General features: G+C 31.3%; 1 protein-coding gene across 1 annotated transcript; it reads left to right on the top strand.

Moving 5' to 3' along the window:
- The first annotated feature begins 655 nt into the window (after positions 1–655).
- On the top strand, positions 656–15,167 carry LOC132739239 (heat shock 70 kDa protein 12A-like). Its single transcript, XM_060726902.1, has 5 exons — positions 656–691; positions 6,852–7,151; positions 9,271–9,492; positions 10,032–10,188; positions 12,881–15,167. Exons 2-5 carry the CDS (start codon positions 7,125–7,127, stop codon positions 13,936–13,938), a joined length of 1,464 nt encoding a protein of 487 aa, XP_060582885.1. The 5' UTR covers positions 656–691; positions 6,852–7,124; the 3' UTR covers positions 13,939–15,167.
- The last annotated feature ends 3,983 nt before the right edge of the window (positions 15,168–19,150 follow it).

Raw genomic sequence — 19,150 nt, 5'->3', positions numbered from 1 at the left:
CTAAAGATGGGCGGTGTACAGGTAGAACTATTCAAATATTGTCATTTGTATATATCGTCGTCCAGGAACGGCGTTAAAAACTCTAAACCGGTGTTAAATGGCCGTAGACACCGCTGAGACCGATACTATTTCTTAAAGCAACCACTCTCTCTTGTATGAATAAAAACAGGGATATTTTCAAATAATTAACTTATTACGAACAGAAACAAGTTACAATGTATTCTGTTTTCCATAATAATAATAATAATAATAATAATAATAATAATAATAATAATAATAATAATAATAATAATAATAATAATAATAATAATAAAATAATAATAATAATAATAATAATAATGATGATGATGATGATGATGATGGTGATGATGATGATGATGATGATGATGATGATGATGATGATAATGATGATGATGATGATGATGATGATGATGAAGATGAAGATAATGATGATGATGATGATGATGATGATGATGATGATAATAATGATGATGATGATGATTAAACCATAACCAAATAAATTTATTTTCTATCCATGTCGACATAACCAAATGACAGAGATTTTCACGTAAATTCATAAGCATTACAGCAAAATGATTCAATATCTTAAAATCATAATTGAGTTCCGTTTCCTAATATCGAGCAATGATTTTAACTTCCTCATAGCCATTTTGAACACAGCAGCGAAATGGTGAGTTTATATTATTTTACTTCTCAGCGCTAGGTCGAACTTAAAAATAATTTTGAACATGACATACAATCAGCTATTTTTATTAAGAAATTATTTATATAATGAATATTCGTAAAAAATCGGAAAAGAGAAAAATGAAATGCTGCGACTTATTCAAAAAAAAAAAAACATGACAAAAAGACTGCTAAAAGTAAGTCGAGATATAGTCTTTATTTTCGGAAGAAACCATTATAAGGGGAAGACAAGGGACAGGACACTTTGATATCTGATTTTTGAACTGAACATTCCATATTGTTGTTGATCTTTAAATATAAATGTAATATCGTGCGACATACCAGCTTATCACAATTTATTATTGCGAATATTTCGACTTGTTTACATTCCTTAAAGACCCATTATGCTACAGATATGTAATTTTGCCTTCACCTCATAAGCTTTCCTATATACCAACAGCTTTAAATTCATGGTATCTAGCTATAGTTTCCAAAATAATTACTCACATGTCATCAACCTGAACCATCATTTGCTTCTGTTGACATTTGGCAATTGTTGAATCAGTATTTTGTATTGAAGTCAAAATACTACTGTGGTCGCATTTTCCTACTAATATGATCAACAATTTCACATTCAGTTAAATTCTTCACTGAAATAAGCTAAAATCATTATTTAAAAGTTATAAAACTTGTAAAAGATTGACATTTATGAAGAAGGAAAATTCTGTTTTTTTTCTGCACTAGTTTACACATGAATATGTGATCATTATACATTAGACTTTATAACATAAAAGTCAGCTTGTATCATAATTTATAGTATTTTAATCTGTAAAATGTGGTTTATAACATATTGATTGCGATATGCTTTGTAACATGCTTTAGAATATAACACCGTATTTTGTCAGATTTTAATCTGCAAACAATAAAATGACGATCAAATTGCGTGTACGTACAATTCAAAAAAATATTACAAGTTTTGTTATCCATTGTCCAATACATAGAGGATATTTGTTTAGTTCAGTGCAAGATTGGAATATATTTCACTGAGTGAGCACCAAAAGGTATATTTCACAAGTGGCGCAGCCACGAGTGAAATATGAACTTTTGGTGTTCACAAGGTGAAATATATTTCGATCTTACACTAAACTAAACAAATTTTCTTTTTATTATATGCCAAGAAACGTTTTAAAAAGACATTAATCCTAATACTGAATGAAAAGCGCGCCAAATAATAATACAACGTGACGTAATTTACGACGTCACGTCATTAAGTTGGTACCCAGTACTGTGCACGCTGGTTTTTCACTGAAACAACGTAAGGGGCTTAAATTCAAAACAGTGAAATTATCAAAGTGGTAATTTCACTGTTTCATACAGTGAAATTACCAGTTTTATATCACTGATATATAGAGGATATTTGTTTGTTTGTGTGTAAGATGAAATTTTATTTCATCGAGTGAGCTTTAAAAACAGTATTCTCACGAGTGGCGTAGCCACGAGTGAGAATACTGTTTTTAAAGTTCACGAGATGAAATAAAATTACATCTTACACAACAAACAGACAAATTTTCTTTTTATTTTATGCTTAAAAACAAGTTAAAACGAAATTTCCATAATTTTAACGTTAATATTAAAATCTGTTTCCCCCATTGAGAGCCCCATTTAGACGGAATTTCTTATTTAAAACAAGAAGTCTTGAGCTGAAAAATAAGTCCGCCAATCAAGGTTAAATGACGGTGATATGTATTCATTTTATTAAAAAAAATATGAATGATCGCTTGTTTTAATAATAAAGACAAACAATTCTTGCAGGAGAAAATTCCAACCATCCATCCAAATTTCTGTTACTTACTGCGAATTTATATTAGACCTGGCTTTCTAAAATGTAAACGGCAGCCATTTTTTAAAGTTGTGTATTTCATGGGAGGAAAATAATTGTGTAAGATTCAGAAGGATATAATTTGGATTTGTTAGTCATACACCTTTTTAAAAGAAAGAAAACTTATTTGAGGATTGTAACAGACAAAAAATAAGTGTTGACAGAAGTGAAAACATTCAGAAAAGGAGCTAGGAAAATGGAAAACTTGGAAGCTTGCTGAAGGAACGCTGGGTTGTTTTACTTATTTTACGAGTGATGGCTGTCAATGCTTTTCGATTTTTCATAAAGCATACGGCAGTTATTGCTCGTAGGATACTTTAATATGCCCAAATGTCATCAAGAGCAGTTTTGCATGGGGAAGGAATGTATTTTTCAGACTGTAAAAACGAAAAAAAAAATTTAGAGACGAAATTTGGTGATTGGAATTTGAAGGAATAGAAGTAAGTTTTCTCTCTGTGTTACTTTTGACATTTAAGTTATTTATCTATTTCAGCTTTGCTATTTCTTTTAACAGCCTGACATTGTCAGAATTGTCAGTAAAAATAAAATTGAGGTACCACATGGGGAAAATCTTAAAAAAGTAGTTTCGTCATTGAAAAAAGTGAAATTATATTTTGATAATGTTCACTGTGAAATTATCAAATATAATTTTCACGGATAAATCAGTAATCCACTGAAAAGCATAAAATAAATTTCTATAAACCACCGAAAAGCATGTAATAAAACGGTATCATCAGGGATATATATCTTCAAGTAGATTTGTCGCCAAAAGATATAGAGTCAGTGTACCCGGTTCCGCACAGGACCCGGTCCCGCACACTTTCCCATTTTTCGTTTTTTCTTGAAAATTCAAATGAATTTATTCAGTTTTCTTTTGTGTTTCACTGTACTGGCATGTTTTCAACAGGATATAGCATAATCTTGAATCTTGCACCCCAGCCTCTCCCTTGAGAGTGCATATTATAAAATATATATTTGAAAAGAAATATATGTTTTTGTTATGGCAAATTTGCTGTTAGTTATGAAATATATGCAGACACATGAATTAACTTCTCGCCAAGTCATTTCACCTTGATTCTTTTGGTTAAAATAATACCAAACTCTTAAACGAACAAATCATAACTAAATAGATGAAAAAACTTTCAATCATAATTTTTTTGTCTATGCTTGCTATCTACAAGTGGTAAAAATGTGTGTCTCATTGCTGTTACATGTTTCCTGTGTGCTTCTGTGCATGGAAATAAATGTTTGTATACTGTATAGTAAGAATGTGCATTAAATTTATTTGAAGTCCTGAAAATTTGCAAAAATATATCTTATCTGGACTTAGAGATGTTATATTATTTATAAAACATGTTTAAGATGTAAAATAATCTTTCAGTATAAAAATGGCCTTGTGTGCGGAACCGAGTCCACTATTTATTATATTGGCCTGTTCCTGTTGCTTAAAATCAAGTGCACCTAGAAGTATGACCTAGTTAAGATAGAAACGTTTTAGTCATCAGTTTTTATGAGCAAAGGATGTAATTTTCAAAATAATATCAATTATATGAAGAATTTTTAACTATAAAATAATTTTCTTATTTTTCCTTAAAAAAGTGTACGACACCGGGTACACTGACTCTAGGCATTAATGATATAGATCTAAGGTGTTAATTTTTAGCTCACCTGTCACAAAGTGACAGGGTGAGCTTTTGTGATCGCTTTTCGTCCGGCGTCCGTCCGTCGTCCGTCGGTAAACTTTTACTTTAAATGACATCTCCTCATAAACCACAAAGCCAATTTCATCCAAACTTCATAGGAATGTTCCTTTGGCGGTAACCTTTAAAAATGTGTTCAAAGAATTTAATTCAATGCAGAACTCTAGTTGCCATGGCAACCGAAAGAAAAAACTTTAAATATCTTCTTTTAAAAAACCGAAAGAGCTAGAGCTTAGATATTTGACATGAAACATCTTCCAGTGAGTGTCTACCAAGTTTGTTCAAATAAAAGCCCTGGGGTCAAAATTGGTCCCGCCCCGGGGGTCATTGATTTTCCTTTTATGTGTATAGCAAAAACTTAAAAAATCTTCTTTTAAAGAACTCAAAGAGCTAGAGCTAAGATATTTAGCATGAAACATGTTCTAATGGGTGTCTACCAAGTTTGTTCAAATAAAAGCCCTGGGGTCAAAATTGGCCCCGCCCCGGGGGTCATTGATTTTCCTTTTATGTGTATAGCAAAAACATAAAAATCTTCTTTGAAAAAACCCAAATAGCTAGAGTTTAGATATTAAGCATGAAACATCTTCTGGTAAGTGTCTACAAAGTTTGTTCAAATAAAATCCCTGGGGTCAAAACTGGCCATGCCCCAGGGGTGTCATTGTTTTTAACTATATGTGTATAGTAAAAACTTAAAAAATCTTCATTTAAAAAACCAAATGAGCTAGAGCTTAAATGTTTTGCATGAAACATCTTCTTATGGGTGTCTACCAAGTTTGTTCAAATAAAAGCCCTTGGGTAAAAATTGGCCCTGCCAGGGTTGGGGGTGGGGGAGGGCAGAGGTCATTGTTTTTCATTATAATTGTGTAGTAAAAACTTAACATCAAGGAACATCTTCTAATGGGTGTCTTCCAAGTTTGTTCAAATAAAAGCCCTGGGGTTTAAACTGGCCCTGCTCCAGGGGCCTATATACAGGTGAGCGACCTCAGGGCCATCTTGACCCTCTTGGGTTAGTTAACTGGCGAATCACGCTACTACATAATAATTATCTTATTGAGATATTAACTTCTATACAATTTTTTATACTTTCTTGTGCGGGATATTATAACTAAAACTATCGGATGTAAAATTCAAACAGATTGAATGATCTCTTGAAGGAAAAGAACAATAATTGTCTTTTGCATCATTTTATAAATGGTTTGTAATTTTTCATACTTCATTTTAGTATAGGACATCACTCACAAAAGTAAAGCAGGCGTAACTTGAACTGTAGGAAGGACCTCATGTTAAATACATTTTCTTAGAGCCTCAAGTGCCAAGCATCATGAAAATATATTATTACCTGGCTCTCTCAAATACTTACAGATAAGAAACATTATTCACATATATAATTTTACAGCTTTCCATTTAATTTATAATTAAGACTGTATGTAATTATACCCACTCAAGTATGGTAAAGTTTAAGTGATACAGCATTTTTTTTATATCAGATAGACAATTACATAAATGTCTGGGTTTTATTTGAATTGTATTCAACTGGTAAATTAAGGTTTTACTATAAAAAAAAAACTGAAAGAATCAGGGACAAGTCAATTTTATTGGAGAATAGTAAACGACTTGTTCTGTTCTTTACATTTAAGAAATTATGTTACTTTTCCGTCATTATTTCATTTCGCACAAAGTGTAATTGTTTTACTAATTTCAATTAAACTTGTGTTTAAATAATAACTTAATTGAACACTTAAGATTGATAAAACTTACGAAATTCTTAGTCGAAAAAAAGAGGCATAATTATGTGAAAATTCCATGATAAAGTTATGTCTTCTTGCCTAGAAGTTTGGATGAGAGTCACTAACAAGTATTCAAAAGTTCGAAGAAATATTTACGTCAAGGGTATAGGGAAAACTTAACCGAAAATGTGACGCAGATGATTATTCCGACACCGTAAAAGAAGCCCATTGTGTGTTGGGTAAAATCCCTATTGTAAAAAATATAGAAGTCGATCTTACATTTTCGAAGAACCGCAATTGATGAATGAGTGATTTTGGAGTATATTTTTGATACAAGTTATTTCACTTTGAACATTTTAAAATTCAAGTTTGTTTAGAGTTTATCTAAAAGTTAAAACAATGTATCAAGGACGATGTGTAACTTTAATGAATGTAATATTTTAAAATCTTCATAGCGATTTAAAGAAACTAGTTTTAAAATCATAAATTAATTGGTACATGGCGATATATCTCTATCGGTCGTCATAAAAATAAATTTTATTTAGTTTAATTAAATTTTATACATGTATATGATTATTTCTAGTCTAATTCAATTCAGTGAATTTAATAACTTGGACGTAAACATACTTTGTATTGCTTTCATTATTCCCGAATCCTAAGATTGCAGTTTCATATTATCAATATTGCCAACAAATAATATTATCATTACAATTTAAAGGGTGTCCTTTGCTCATATTTGTTGGCTTTGTATCATAATAATGCTCTGAGGTACATAATACTAAGACTATTTAAACAAGTGATTTGTATCATTCGGCTGGGGATATCAGGTCAATCAATGTGCGTGTTTTCATCTGTTTATAGGCTGATGATATTTTAGTTGGTTCTATAGACTTTGGAACAACGTATTCAGGATGGGCAGTTATGTTTTCCCATGAATTTGAATCAGAGCCGACGAAAGGATATGTAAAGCAATGGAATTCGGGAAGCTCAATTACAGAGAAAACACCTACGGTGGTACTTATTAAACCAGGCGGAAAGGAACTGGAAGCCTTTGGTTATGATGCTGAAAACCGTTATATAGATCTTATAACAGAGGGAAAACACAAGGGATACTACTACTTTTAGAGATTTAAAATGAAACTTTATAAACAAATTGGGGATGTAAGTAATATCTTAATTTTGAATGAATTATGTTTGGGCAGTTTCTGGATTGTAACACATTATTTAGTTTGATTATCCTGATTTTACTTATTAAGGTAGACTATGGGTAATGTCTATGGGTAATGGGCACCATAAGGAACTGTAAAATTGACAACATATGACAGTTATATGTCTTAAAGGTCACCTGTATGCAAAATTTAACTAAAATTTACCGTGTGGTTTATGAGTTATGGATATATTTCTAAACTAAGACTTTGCCATTAGAAGGGCTTATTTTCAAAAATGAAGAAACTCTAAATAATTTGTAATATCATCATTATAAAAAATGTTTTTCTATTGCTAAGAAACAAATAATAACATTCAGATAACAAATTACACGAGCAAAATGTTTTTTATAAACAAATGTTCTTAATATGTATAAAAGTGTTTACCTACCCCACCCACTTTAAACACTAATTTTACTATTTCCCTATCTGAAATGCCTTATTCAAAATATTCCTAAAATTTACCATTATGAGGGGCTGTTTTCAAAGTTTGCCTAAATTTTCTTAAAGACATCATGAGAAATATGTAATACTTTTACCGTATAGTTTTTATTTTATTAAACTTTGAAAATATCTGGGATCATATTTACTATAAATTTTGGACTTATTTAGCAAATAAATACCTACAATAATTATATAATTTAAATCAAACCCTTTTTTCTTCCATAAGGGATCAGAGAGATACATAAAAAATGTAAAAAGAAAAAAAAAGAAAGAAAAAAAATTGCACCTTCTGGGGCTTGAACCCATGTCCGACAATTCCAGTGTAGTTTGCAAGCGATTCTAGCCTATTTGAATACTCTTCAAAGTGGAGGTAATGCATTACCCATGGTTTACCTTAAATTTCTTTATTATTCACATTCATTGATCTAAATTCCCAAAGTAATTAACAAGTAAAATGGTTTCCTGCGGGGAACATTTTTAATGATATAAAGATATTTCATTGAACTATTTTCAACATTGTTTGTTGGGGGGATAAATAAATGTTTGTATCAGAAATATAGTTGACAATAATCAATATAGAAGAAGGTCTTTGGAAACTGGTGACCGTTGAAGACCGGAGAAGGTCGAACATAAAACAATTATTTCTTTTTAAGAAAATGATTAAATAGGCCTACCATTTTATGAATAATTCCGAGCAAACAAAGAATAAAGTAAACACACAAGTTTACGCAGAAAATATCTCTATTCATTATGGCAGATGCCACTACGAATATTTTAATTTTGTAGATTTTCAGTATAAACAATTTATTGTTTGTAAAATTTGAGATAGATTTTAAAGAAACATTGATAATTTTCAAACACATCATTCAAGTTTTTCCACCTTAAACGGTAAAATAATCATAGAAAATTAGAAATATCACGTAATAGATTTTTGTTCTTAATAGGTGTAATTCGGACTAATTCCCTAGAGGTAAATCCGTAACGTACCGGCAAACGGTATTTAGCTAGGTTTTCGAAAAGGTCAGTTAACCAATCATGTACGGTTTACAGATCACATGCTCCTCCATGTACCGAAAACAGGTCACGTGCTCCTCCATGCCTCAAAAGTTAACGCGTACCAATACCCTGCGATCTTCAGACCGCAGGGAATTATAATTATATTGATTACAAGGATATATTATTACTAGGATCAACAAAGAAGAGCATGGATCACGGTTTGATGTTTCGTTTGTATGTTTTTTGCCGTTTCTTATGTTATTTTTCCTTTATATTCTCTCGTCTCAATGAAAAGTCCTTCAATGATTGTTTTATCACGCCTTATAACTCTGAAGTTTCTTGTTGAGAGTACTTATTAATCAATTCGGTCCATTTCCTTTATTACCTTTTCACTACAATTGGTTGAATATACAACAATTGTTATATCCCTGGACATCATTCAATTGTTTCACTACCTTTCAGTTTCTTACGAAAGTTTGAAGTAACGGTGGTGTATTTAATTAGTTGCTAAAGAGTGCGACTTGAAATTGTCGGGTTTGCGCTCTGTTGACGTTATTTTCCATGTTGATATTAAGCACAAATATTACGTATCTTGAATTTTCCTTTACATTAATTTTTCGTATTTTGCCATTCAGAAAATCGACATGAAAATGACGTTGACGGACGAAATGGGAAACACACTACCTGCAATTGATGTTTTTGCTATGGCGATAGAATACCTTGTTAATGATATGCATGATGAAATCAAAGACAGAATGTCCGGAGTTATTGAGAAGTCTGAGGTTCATTGGCTTATCACCGTTCCGGCTATTTGGACAGACTCTGCAAAACAGTTCATGAGAAAAGCTGGTGAAAAGGTTTGTTATCTTTATATTCATCGATCCGTTTCATTTTAGGTATGATCCCTTTAATGCGCTACCTCCCCTTTGAAGAGTATTTAGGTAGGATATAATTAATGTCAACGGCATTGAATCTGAGGGGCGTGGGTTTTAAAACAAAGAGGAGTCAACTTTATTTCTTTCTTTTTTTCCTTTTGTATTTTTCAAGTATGCCTCAGAATGCTCGTGTTAACAAAAAAGTGTTTATTTTTTTTATAATATAATCATTATAGCTATTTATCGGCTAAAAATGCCAAATAAAATAACACATATGGTTCCTGATAATTAAAAAGTGTAATAAAATCAAAAGTACACAGTAAAAGTATTTTACAAGATTAATCAATATACTTCTTAAAAATAATAGACAAACTTTGAAAACAGCCCCTCACTTCGGTAAATTTTAGGAATATTTTGAATAATGCTCTATAAGAAGTTTATTGATTGTTTAGTTTTAATCTGATAAAACATATCAAAGGTAGTGAAGTTGACAATTTCATCAACTTGCAATGTCTCTTCAGGCTGGAATTGATGATCGAAAATTACGAATCGCCCTTGAACCAGAAGCGGCCTCCATTTTCTGTCGCCATTTGTCAGTTGAAAAAAGAATCGATACTACTAATGTCTGCATTGCTTCCTTCCCAGCTGGAACGAGATACATGGTGCTAGATGCTGGAGGTATATATTTATAAATCTCTCTCTCTCTCTGATAAGATTAATAAACGAGAATATTCTAAGTTCATTAAAGCATAATGTAACTTGTGGGCGGCTCTTCTTCTGCCTTTTCAATCAAATGGATATAGAAGCTGGACTTTAAGAGTACTTTTTGTTTAGTTTAACTGTAACAGTATACATAAATTTATAGACAAGTCACACTAAAATTGAGATAACTGTATTGATAAGTATTTATAGATTCGCAGATAATAAATTTTCAGTAACATATGCAATAGATAAAGGATATTGTCGCATTGTTTTGTGATATTCCATAAGGTTTAGTTACTGGTATATGGCGATAATTTGACATTTAATTTCCACAATAATTATGCATGTATATATGTAACTTTTATAAAATACCAATCCTAATATGTCATTAAGATATAAAGACGAGAACTGCCTGTGTACAATAACCTCCGTCTGTTTTCTACTACTTTAAACACCGAAAAATTTTGGCGTATATTTTTATGCATCTTGTCGTCTGTCTGTTAGCAGTTTTCGTGTCTGTCTGTATCTTTTGAACCGGTGGAAGGAAATTGAAACTACTTGGCTCGCCAGTGCTAAGGGGCGTGAGGGATGTTGCACATTTTCATTATCCCTCCTGTAGAGACTCAATCAAACCGAGTATGCAATTTTGCTGTTTGAATTCTTCCGAAGCATCACTTTTTTCCTCCTTATTGACCTTTCCAAAAGTGATGTGAGTTATGCCACTTGGTACAATATTGTCCCCGCCCAAGTGATCAGTTGATTTATAATTACTTATAAACGAAAATACATCTGAGATTTTCTGTGTGCCCAGAGCTTAGCTATTCAGCCATAATATCACTTTGTGGACCACAAAATAACATGTATCAGTCATGCCCCTTAGGACAATATAAGCACCGACCCGGGGTTCACTAAGTAAATATTGGAAACTATATTACTTAGAGCTTAGATATGTAACATGAATTGACAATGTCTTGTTGGCTTCTACAAAACTGGTATTAATAATGCCTCTTGGGTCAATATTTGCCCTGCTCTTAGGGTCACTTAGTTGGTGTATTTTTGTATTAGAAAACATATTGCCGTCTTACTTTTCGATACTACAATGCATAGAGTTAATACCTGTATACTTGTCATGTATCATTGCCTTGTTGATCTCTACAAAATCAATACAAATCATGCCCCCTTTGGTCAATATTTGCCTTACCACCGATGGTCAAATTTCATATAGACATCTATATATCTTGTCTGAGTCATATCATGTAAACTAAAACTACAATGCCCAGAAGAATAAAGCATTTCTTTAAGGAGCTCCAGAAAACTGACATTGATATTTAATCATGCCCCTCGGGTCAAATTTACTACAATGAACTACAATGCTATGAGCTAAGATATTTAGCATGTAACAGTACCTTGTGAACCTCCGCAAAAACGATATTAATCAAGCTCCCTAGGTCAATATTGGACCCCCAATGGTCACTTGATTTATGTAGACTTATATAGGAAAACACATTTAAGTCTTATTGCGTAAAAATACAACAAAGTCCAGAGCTTAGATTTTTAGCACGTATCATTAATTTGTTAATGTATACTAAAGCTAATTATGACCCACAGGTCAAAACTGGCCCATTCTCGGGATTCTTATGATACTGTATGACCTCCAAGATGGAGTCAAGTTTTACCCTTGGTGCATGATTCATACAACATTTCTAGAGGACTACTAGGCAATGCTATATGCCACTACATTCGGCGGTCATATAGTATCATAATGATAATTTAAATAAAACATTTTTCAGACACGTTTCTTAATTGGGTCTCATCCCTTACTGAAAGGTTAATTTTGATTACTCAAACAAAATACATTCGGGTGTATGTTTCCACGTCCTTGAGATTCTGTTGTTTAGTCAAAAAATAAAAGTGAAACTGAATTTATAGAGTACATGTCGTAAGGTTAGACTCTAATGATTGTTTATTTCAAACTCGCTTTTTCATGTATAGGACCAATAGCATAATAACTATTTAAATTAACTTTCAATGACATAGGTATGTGAAATTGTCGCATTGATTTGTGTTTTTCCATGAGATGTGAGTAATTATATTTGACGCTTATCTTACATTTTATATTCAGAATTAAATATTATATATTGATGCCTTTCATATACAGATCCGTATATGTCATTTATATATAAAATATCACTGCTATGTACAATCAATTTATAAAGTTAAACAAAACACATATTAACGGCTATATTATCATAATGAACTGGTAATACCTTTAGGAAAAATTAGGTCATTATATGCAATGCTTTCCAAGTAAGAACATTGTCTTGTTTGTTAGATTCTTCTATGTATCAAATTATCTTAAATGTAATAGATAAAGATACAGAATGCGATTCTGGTCTCATAGCAACAAGAGTTTGCTTCTACTAAATGGTATTTTTACATCTTTAATTTACAGGAAATAATTGAAATTATAAAAAGATAAATGAGTAACTATAAGCACAAACGATTCTTTCTAAACTTTATATATATATACAAAATGGCTTTATTATTTATTTATTTATTTTATTCATTTATTTTTTTCTTTTTTTTTTGGGGGGGGGGGCTGATACAATTCAATTCAAAGGTAGTTTAGGCATTTTTGCAAATGTTTAATATGTTTTTTATTTAACAGGTGGAACAATAGATACTACAGTCCATGAAGTCCAACATAATGGTACTGTGAAAGAAATACAGGCTGCAAGCGGAGGCGGTTGGGGTTGTACTCTTGTAGACCAGGCGTTTGAAGAGCTGATCATTGATTTAGTAGGAAAAAGCGTTTATCAAGAATTCAAACAGGAAAGTCCGGATGACTGGCTAATCCTTTTGCGCGATTTTGAAGTGAAGAAAAGAACAATGAAACCTAAACAGGAGACAAAAGTTGTCATGAAGATACCCCAAACTCTTCGTGAGCAGTATGAAAGTAAATTCCGACAAAACTTTAAAGAGGCTGTTGAATCATCTTCATATGCTGAAAATATTACATTTGTGGCTGACAAGATGAAGTTTGACGCAATCGTGTTTAAAAAGCTTTTTGATGTTGCATTAGCTAAAACAATACAGCATACGGAAAACCTCATTAGAGATCCAGCCGTCAGAAACATTAAAGCCATTTTAATGGTTGGAGGTTTTTCTGAGTCGCCTATGCTCCAAGAGAGGGTGAAATCCTGCTTTCGTGGCATTGATGTAATCATACCTAAAGAAGCATCATCGTCGATATTGCGGGGAGCGCTTATCTTTGGACACAGTCCTACTTCGATCTCAGAAAGAGTTCTGAGGTATACTTATGGTGTAAGTATATATACCCAATTTATAGAAGGCAAACATCAAGAAATCAAGCGTGTAATGACTGATTCGGGACCTAAATGTAGGGACGTGTTCAGTAAGCATGTTGAGAGAAATCAAAAAGTTAAAGTAGGAGAGCCGCAAGTTACAAAAACTTACACAACAGTCCACAGGGATCAAAAAGCCATGGCATTTCCCATATTTGCGTCAGAGATGAAAGATCCCAAATATACTGATGTAGGTTGCAAACTCATAGGGGAAATGAGGATAGAACTGCCAAACCATGATGGAGACTTGTTGCGTGAAGTTGAAGTGAGCCTTACATTTAGCGGTACAGAAATTGAGGTGACAGCTCGAGATGTAAAAACAGGGAAATTAGAAAAAGGGTCCATTGATTTCCACGGGTAATCAGTGAACAGAAAAAAAACAATTTAAAGTCAAAGACCTGCTAAATAAGACATGCATAATTAAAAATAATTAATGAAATAAATCAAACTCTGTAAGAATTTAATATTGTGTTGAACTATTTTGAGATGACAAAACTAGTTATATTATATAGTGTGAATGCTTTAAGACCCGTAAATAGTGGAATTAATATAACAATTGTGCAAGAATGAATTTCTGAAAACATGTTTAATGTTTTTGCTTAATTAACAAGTATCCGTGTTTTTTTAATAATCAAGATTATTAATTGCAAATTTATCCTGATATTACACATTGATATTGTATAATAATTATAACTTGAAATGCTGCATGTGCACACTACAAGTGTTTAACAAATAAAATGTTTATGTGCTTGAAGGGACTCCACTGAGTTTTTTTGACATGATGGGACTGAAAATATTTTTTCCAGATAAATGTACCATTTGATGAAGGTTTAGACCACTAATTTTTGTGCAAAATTTCAAATCATTCGCGCACTTCGTTTTACCAGAATAATTATTCAAATTGTAAGAAAATGACCCAACATGAAAAGCGTTTAAAGGCTTTTTACTAAAACGGGGCTAAGAAAGGCACAAAAATACGGTTTTCAATTTATTTCAAAGTATATTTCTTAACTATTTAGTCTATCTTTGCATATATTTTTGTTTAAAGTGCCCCAGCTCATTAATGTAAGGAATTCAAATGTTATGCTTTTAAGCTTTTAAACCTCAGTGGAGTCCCTTTAATAAAAAGATTTGTGAAAATGTGTGTTTAATGAGTTAAATGGGCTGTGTTTTATTACTCTTGTAATGCCTTGGAATGATATACTCGCAACACGATATTTTAAGAAAATTGACGTAACGTTGTACAAAATGAGGGAAATTATTTTTTTCCATTCGATTTGTAAAACATAATGTAGCCCCTCTAAAATTGCCATGACGTACCTCTGCGTCAATGTGTTATGTAAATAGACTTTATTTTAAATGTGTGTTAGTGGCTATTTGCTGAATAGCTCAGTAGGTAGAGCGCAGGACTGACAGTCGCGATGTCGAAGGTTCGATACCTACTCATGCCACCATCTTTTTTAATTATTTTTTATTTAATCATTTTAATGTTTATATAATTTTTCATGTTCATTCATCTTCTTTCAAGAAAGTTCTTTTCATGTTTATTCTGGAATATTTTTTCTCAAAGTAGTTAAGTATTCTTGATTGTTCATTGATTGTATATATAATTATGATGAATGTTTGTACTTCGAAGTGTGTGCTAATTTGTGCTATTGTGTAGATTGAGTGCTATTGTACTGCTAACATAGTAATTCATTTGTTTGGATTCTGTTATTCTGTGTGGGAAGTGATTTGAACATATTGTATTTATTCTACTGTGGACAATGGACATTGATTAAATTTGAGTTGTGGACAATTGAATTTCGAACTGTGAGTTAAACTTTAGGACATGTGTTAAATTTGAAATTGTGGACAATTGTGAGTTAAACTTTATTTTCATATTTCTTTTGTATTATTGTAAATAACTGTTTTTCTTTAACTAAAAACTGTAAATTTGTTGCTTTATCTTCTCTGTTGCATTTAGCTCGTAACCAATGCGAGCAGCTATTCGAAATAAAGTTCTATCAGTATGAAGGTAATGAGGTATCCTAAAAAAGCGGTACCAAACATCACGTACTTGCTTTTTGGGATATAACACAAATACAAATTATGCCAAAACCCTGTGTACAGTTATTTTGCGTTGTAGTATTTTTCGGCAAACATTAAGAATAACTTTGAATTATTTTTCGCCTTTTTATTGGTTTTTTTTAATGTTTTCTTTATATTCGATCTGTAAGGGACACTATCTATCAGATCATTAAAACCATCTTCAAAAAGTGACTTATACCTCATGTTGACATGCATTCTTGCATTTAATATTATTTGTGACGATGATCCAATGAAAATGTTCTCGGATTACAGGAGTTTTATTAATTGAAATACTCATATAAACTTAAAACATTAATAGATATTGACTGTGCACTGGCATTTTACTTTACAAAAACCGAAAATTTAACTGATAAGAAACTACAATGTGTCATCTTTTAAAACAGTAAATATAATGTTACATTTTATTTCATAAATGGGATATTTGATATTTAGTATCACAGTGAACTATGGAAACCTTAAATAACATGTCAAATGAATGTCTTAGACTTGTTTCAATCATACAATATCTATAATATCTATTATTGTAACTTCCAGTTTTTTTCAAGTCACATGACTAGTTTTAAAACAACTCAGTGATTCTGTCGGCGGCTAAATATTGTTCAAAATATATAGATATATTTACGCTTCAAACCCAAAAAATATAGAATTTATACAGAAATTCTGCCGGGGCATTAGAAAATGTCATTTTAGCATTTGAGTACACAAGATCAATATAATAATTGTCAATTATTTGCCTGAGTATCCCTTTAAAATCTTAGTATTATCTAAAGAACTTCAGACATCGTTGTAGTGGTTAAATTACATTACATTACCTTACATTAGACGTTACACGAGAAGAAAGAAAATATCAAAATTATTGGCGAGTGAGCGTCGTCGTCTTTTATGGAATGCTTTGTTTTTTGACCCATGGTAGCGGCTATCATTATTAGCAGTTAATGTCATGTTGTGTTAATTAGTTTTATTTTGATTAATAAAAATCAAATAAACAAATATGTTGTTATATATGTTTTAAATAACTTTATTTAAAACGCGTGTGAATTGTGATATTTATTTTCATGGAATTGCAAGCTCAGTTTAACAGCTTATCCCTAGCTTTATTGGCAATACTGAAAGCCAGATTCCAAATATCGTTCTGGTCTACATTTATGTCAAATGTATTTTTGTTTTGTGTTATTTATTTTAGATTTAGATTTTTTAATAGTTTTCACTGTTTATTCATTTTTGTTAATTATGCATTGTTTATTGTTTTGTTATATATACTGTTATTTCGTCAGCAATTTTAGTTTAAGGTGGTCTGTGAGGTCAGAGAGAGGCTTTGTTAATATATTTGTAAATTATATATATATATATATATATATATATATATATATATATATATATATATATATATATATATATATATATATATATATATATATATATATATATATATATATATATAAATTTTCCTACAAGAAAAACGTCCACATGGTAATTAGTATAAGGATTGGTACTGGAACTGTTGCAGACGATTATTATATATATTTTATCCATATTACGTTTATCTATTGCACAGGGATTGATTGTTTTTATGAAGTGCACCCGTATCCGGATGTTGAAAGCTATCCAATGTATCTACTGCTATCTCAAATGGCCATCTAACTTTTTATGAATACTTTTTTACCATAACTTTCCATGGCTTTATAAGACTGAGTCTGCTACATTTTATGATGATTTTGCTGCTTAGGGCGTTCTTTTGGTTTTCAGGTTTTCTCTATTTTAAGGGGAATATGTTTACCAAATTGTTTTTTTTCCATGTCTATCTTAGTCATTGCATACTATTTTTGCTGTATATAAACAGTATGGTTATTGGCAGTAGGCTTTACAGGCTGTAAAATAACTTTCTTTTTATATTTTTTTTTGATAATAAGAAAAATGAAATATTTACCAGTTGTAAGTTCATCAAAAGACTTTTTTGACTGGCTTTATATACTGGATTTTTCTAGTTTGATTAGTTAGAACATATCTACAGGTATTTTGCTACAGGAATATACAAATCACTATGTGAAATTATTTATTTTTTCTATTTGTTTGTATTAAAATTGTTAAGTAAAGATAACCTATGGTTAAAATGAAAGGTAGAAAAATTAAAGCTATGCATACAGACGCTTATGCCCATGTTTTAGTGAAAGAGAGAATGGATAACATCCTTAGGTTATCTATGTATATACAGTTATTTGTTTTAATAAAGTCTAAGAGGGACAGTATTTGTTACTCTAAGAGATACAAGTATGCGTTTAATGCATAGAAACAACCCAATCTTTAAATGTTATATAGACCATTTGAGATTTCCTTTTTTTACTTATTATACTATACATTATAATAATTTTCTTTCTACTAGATTTTGAATTCCATCCAATTACCAATGTTAATAGGATTTCATATCTATTTAATAGATACTGGGAAGTGTTAAAGTTACACACATTTATATCTCTAGATATGATGAGACTATAATATTTCTGTATTTAATGAGTTACAGTTATAGAATTATTATTAAAGGGATGAGACTTACATTCACCTTTATCAATGATAATACATGTATTGATAAGTCTACATGTTATAGGTTTATACCCAGGGTTAAGTGGTTTATAATTCTATTAACAATAGTGTTAAAGGAATATTATATGCCTTACTTTAGGAGAGCTTTACTTACTGTATTTTTCAAAGTATTTTATTTTTCTGATCTTGTGAGATAAAGCCGGTATGACCTATACAGGTAAGTTAAATTAGTGTCCATTACCAGCGATGACAGGGTCCGTGGTGGAAAGCAACCGGACGGTTGCATGACAATAGAGATATACATCCCACACTCTCTCTCTCTCTCTCTCTCTCTCTCTCTCTCTGCTATTACATTATAGGTCAGTACTGGTCACTAAAGGGGAAAAAATGTCCTTAAACTTGGATCAAGCAATATAATTTTTAAAGTCTCAAAAATATCATATTCTGAATTGTTATTTTGGTTATTTCTAACATGTTTATAGTTTGAAAAGGAAAGCCCCTGTCTTTTGTTGTAATGGTTGGACACTAGTCTAAATCCGCAGGTCTCGGGCATAACCAACACGACTACAGACTTTTCATAGTGTAGATATTTGCGTGCACTTGAATAGATTTGTGCACTTAATTTTTTGTTGGCTGATTTGTGCCACATGAAAACCGACAAGTACGAAAAAGGAACCGGGCGCCAGACGAAAATATGAAAAGACCACAAAGTGGTTCCTATATTGTATTTTCATGTTTTCGCTCGGTGCTCCCCCTGATTAAAAAAATACATGACACAAACCAGCAATCATAGAATTTCTCTACTAGAAAAAAGGTTGTTTTTTATTAGATATAATACATGTATTAGTACAGTTATTTTTCACTTTAAATTGACCTGGTATTAATTATGCGATTATCAATAACTGTGTCATCCCCTTTTAGTAAAAAAAATATATATAAATGTA

The sequence above is a fragment of the Ruditapes philippinarum genome, unplaced genomic scaffold (assembly GCF_026571515.1).
Source record: "Ruditapes philippinarum isolate M1 unplaced genomic scaffold, ASM2657151v2 ctg1818_1_1_1_1, whole genome shotgun sequence".
In the NCBI taxonomy this organism is placed as follows: Eukaryota; Metazoa; Mollusca; class Bivalvia; order Venerida; family Veneridae; genus Ruditapes; species Ruditapes philippinarum.
This window is presented reverse-complemented; position numbering and strand designations above follow the sequence as displayed.

What these genes read in the sequence shown, in the direction of transcription:
- LOC132739239 (XM_060726902.1), top strand. Translation starts at nt 7,125, where the DNA reads ATGAAACTTTATAAACAAATTGGGGAT. An exon ending in TGAGAAAAGCTGGTGAAAAG is followed by an intron (nt 9,493 to 10,031) that starts GTTTGTTATCTT and finishes ATGTCTCTTCAG; the next exon opens with GCTGGAATTGATGATCGAAA. An exon ending in CATGGTGCTAGATGCTGGAG is followed by an intron (nt 10,189 to 12,880) that starts GTATATATTTAT and finishes TTTATTTAACAG; the next exon opens with GTGGAACAATAGATACTACA.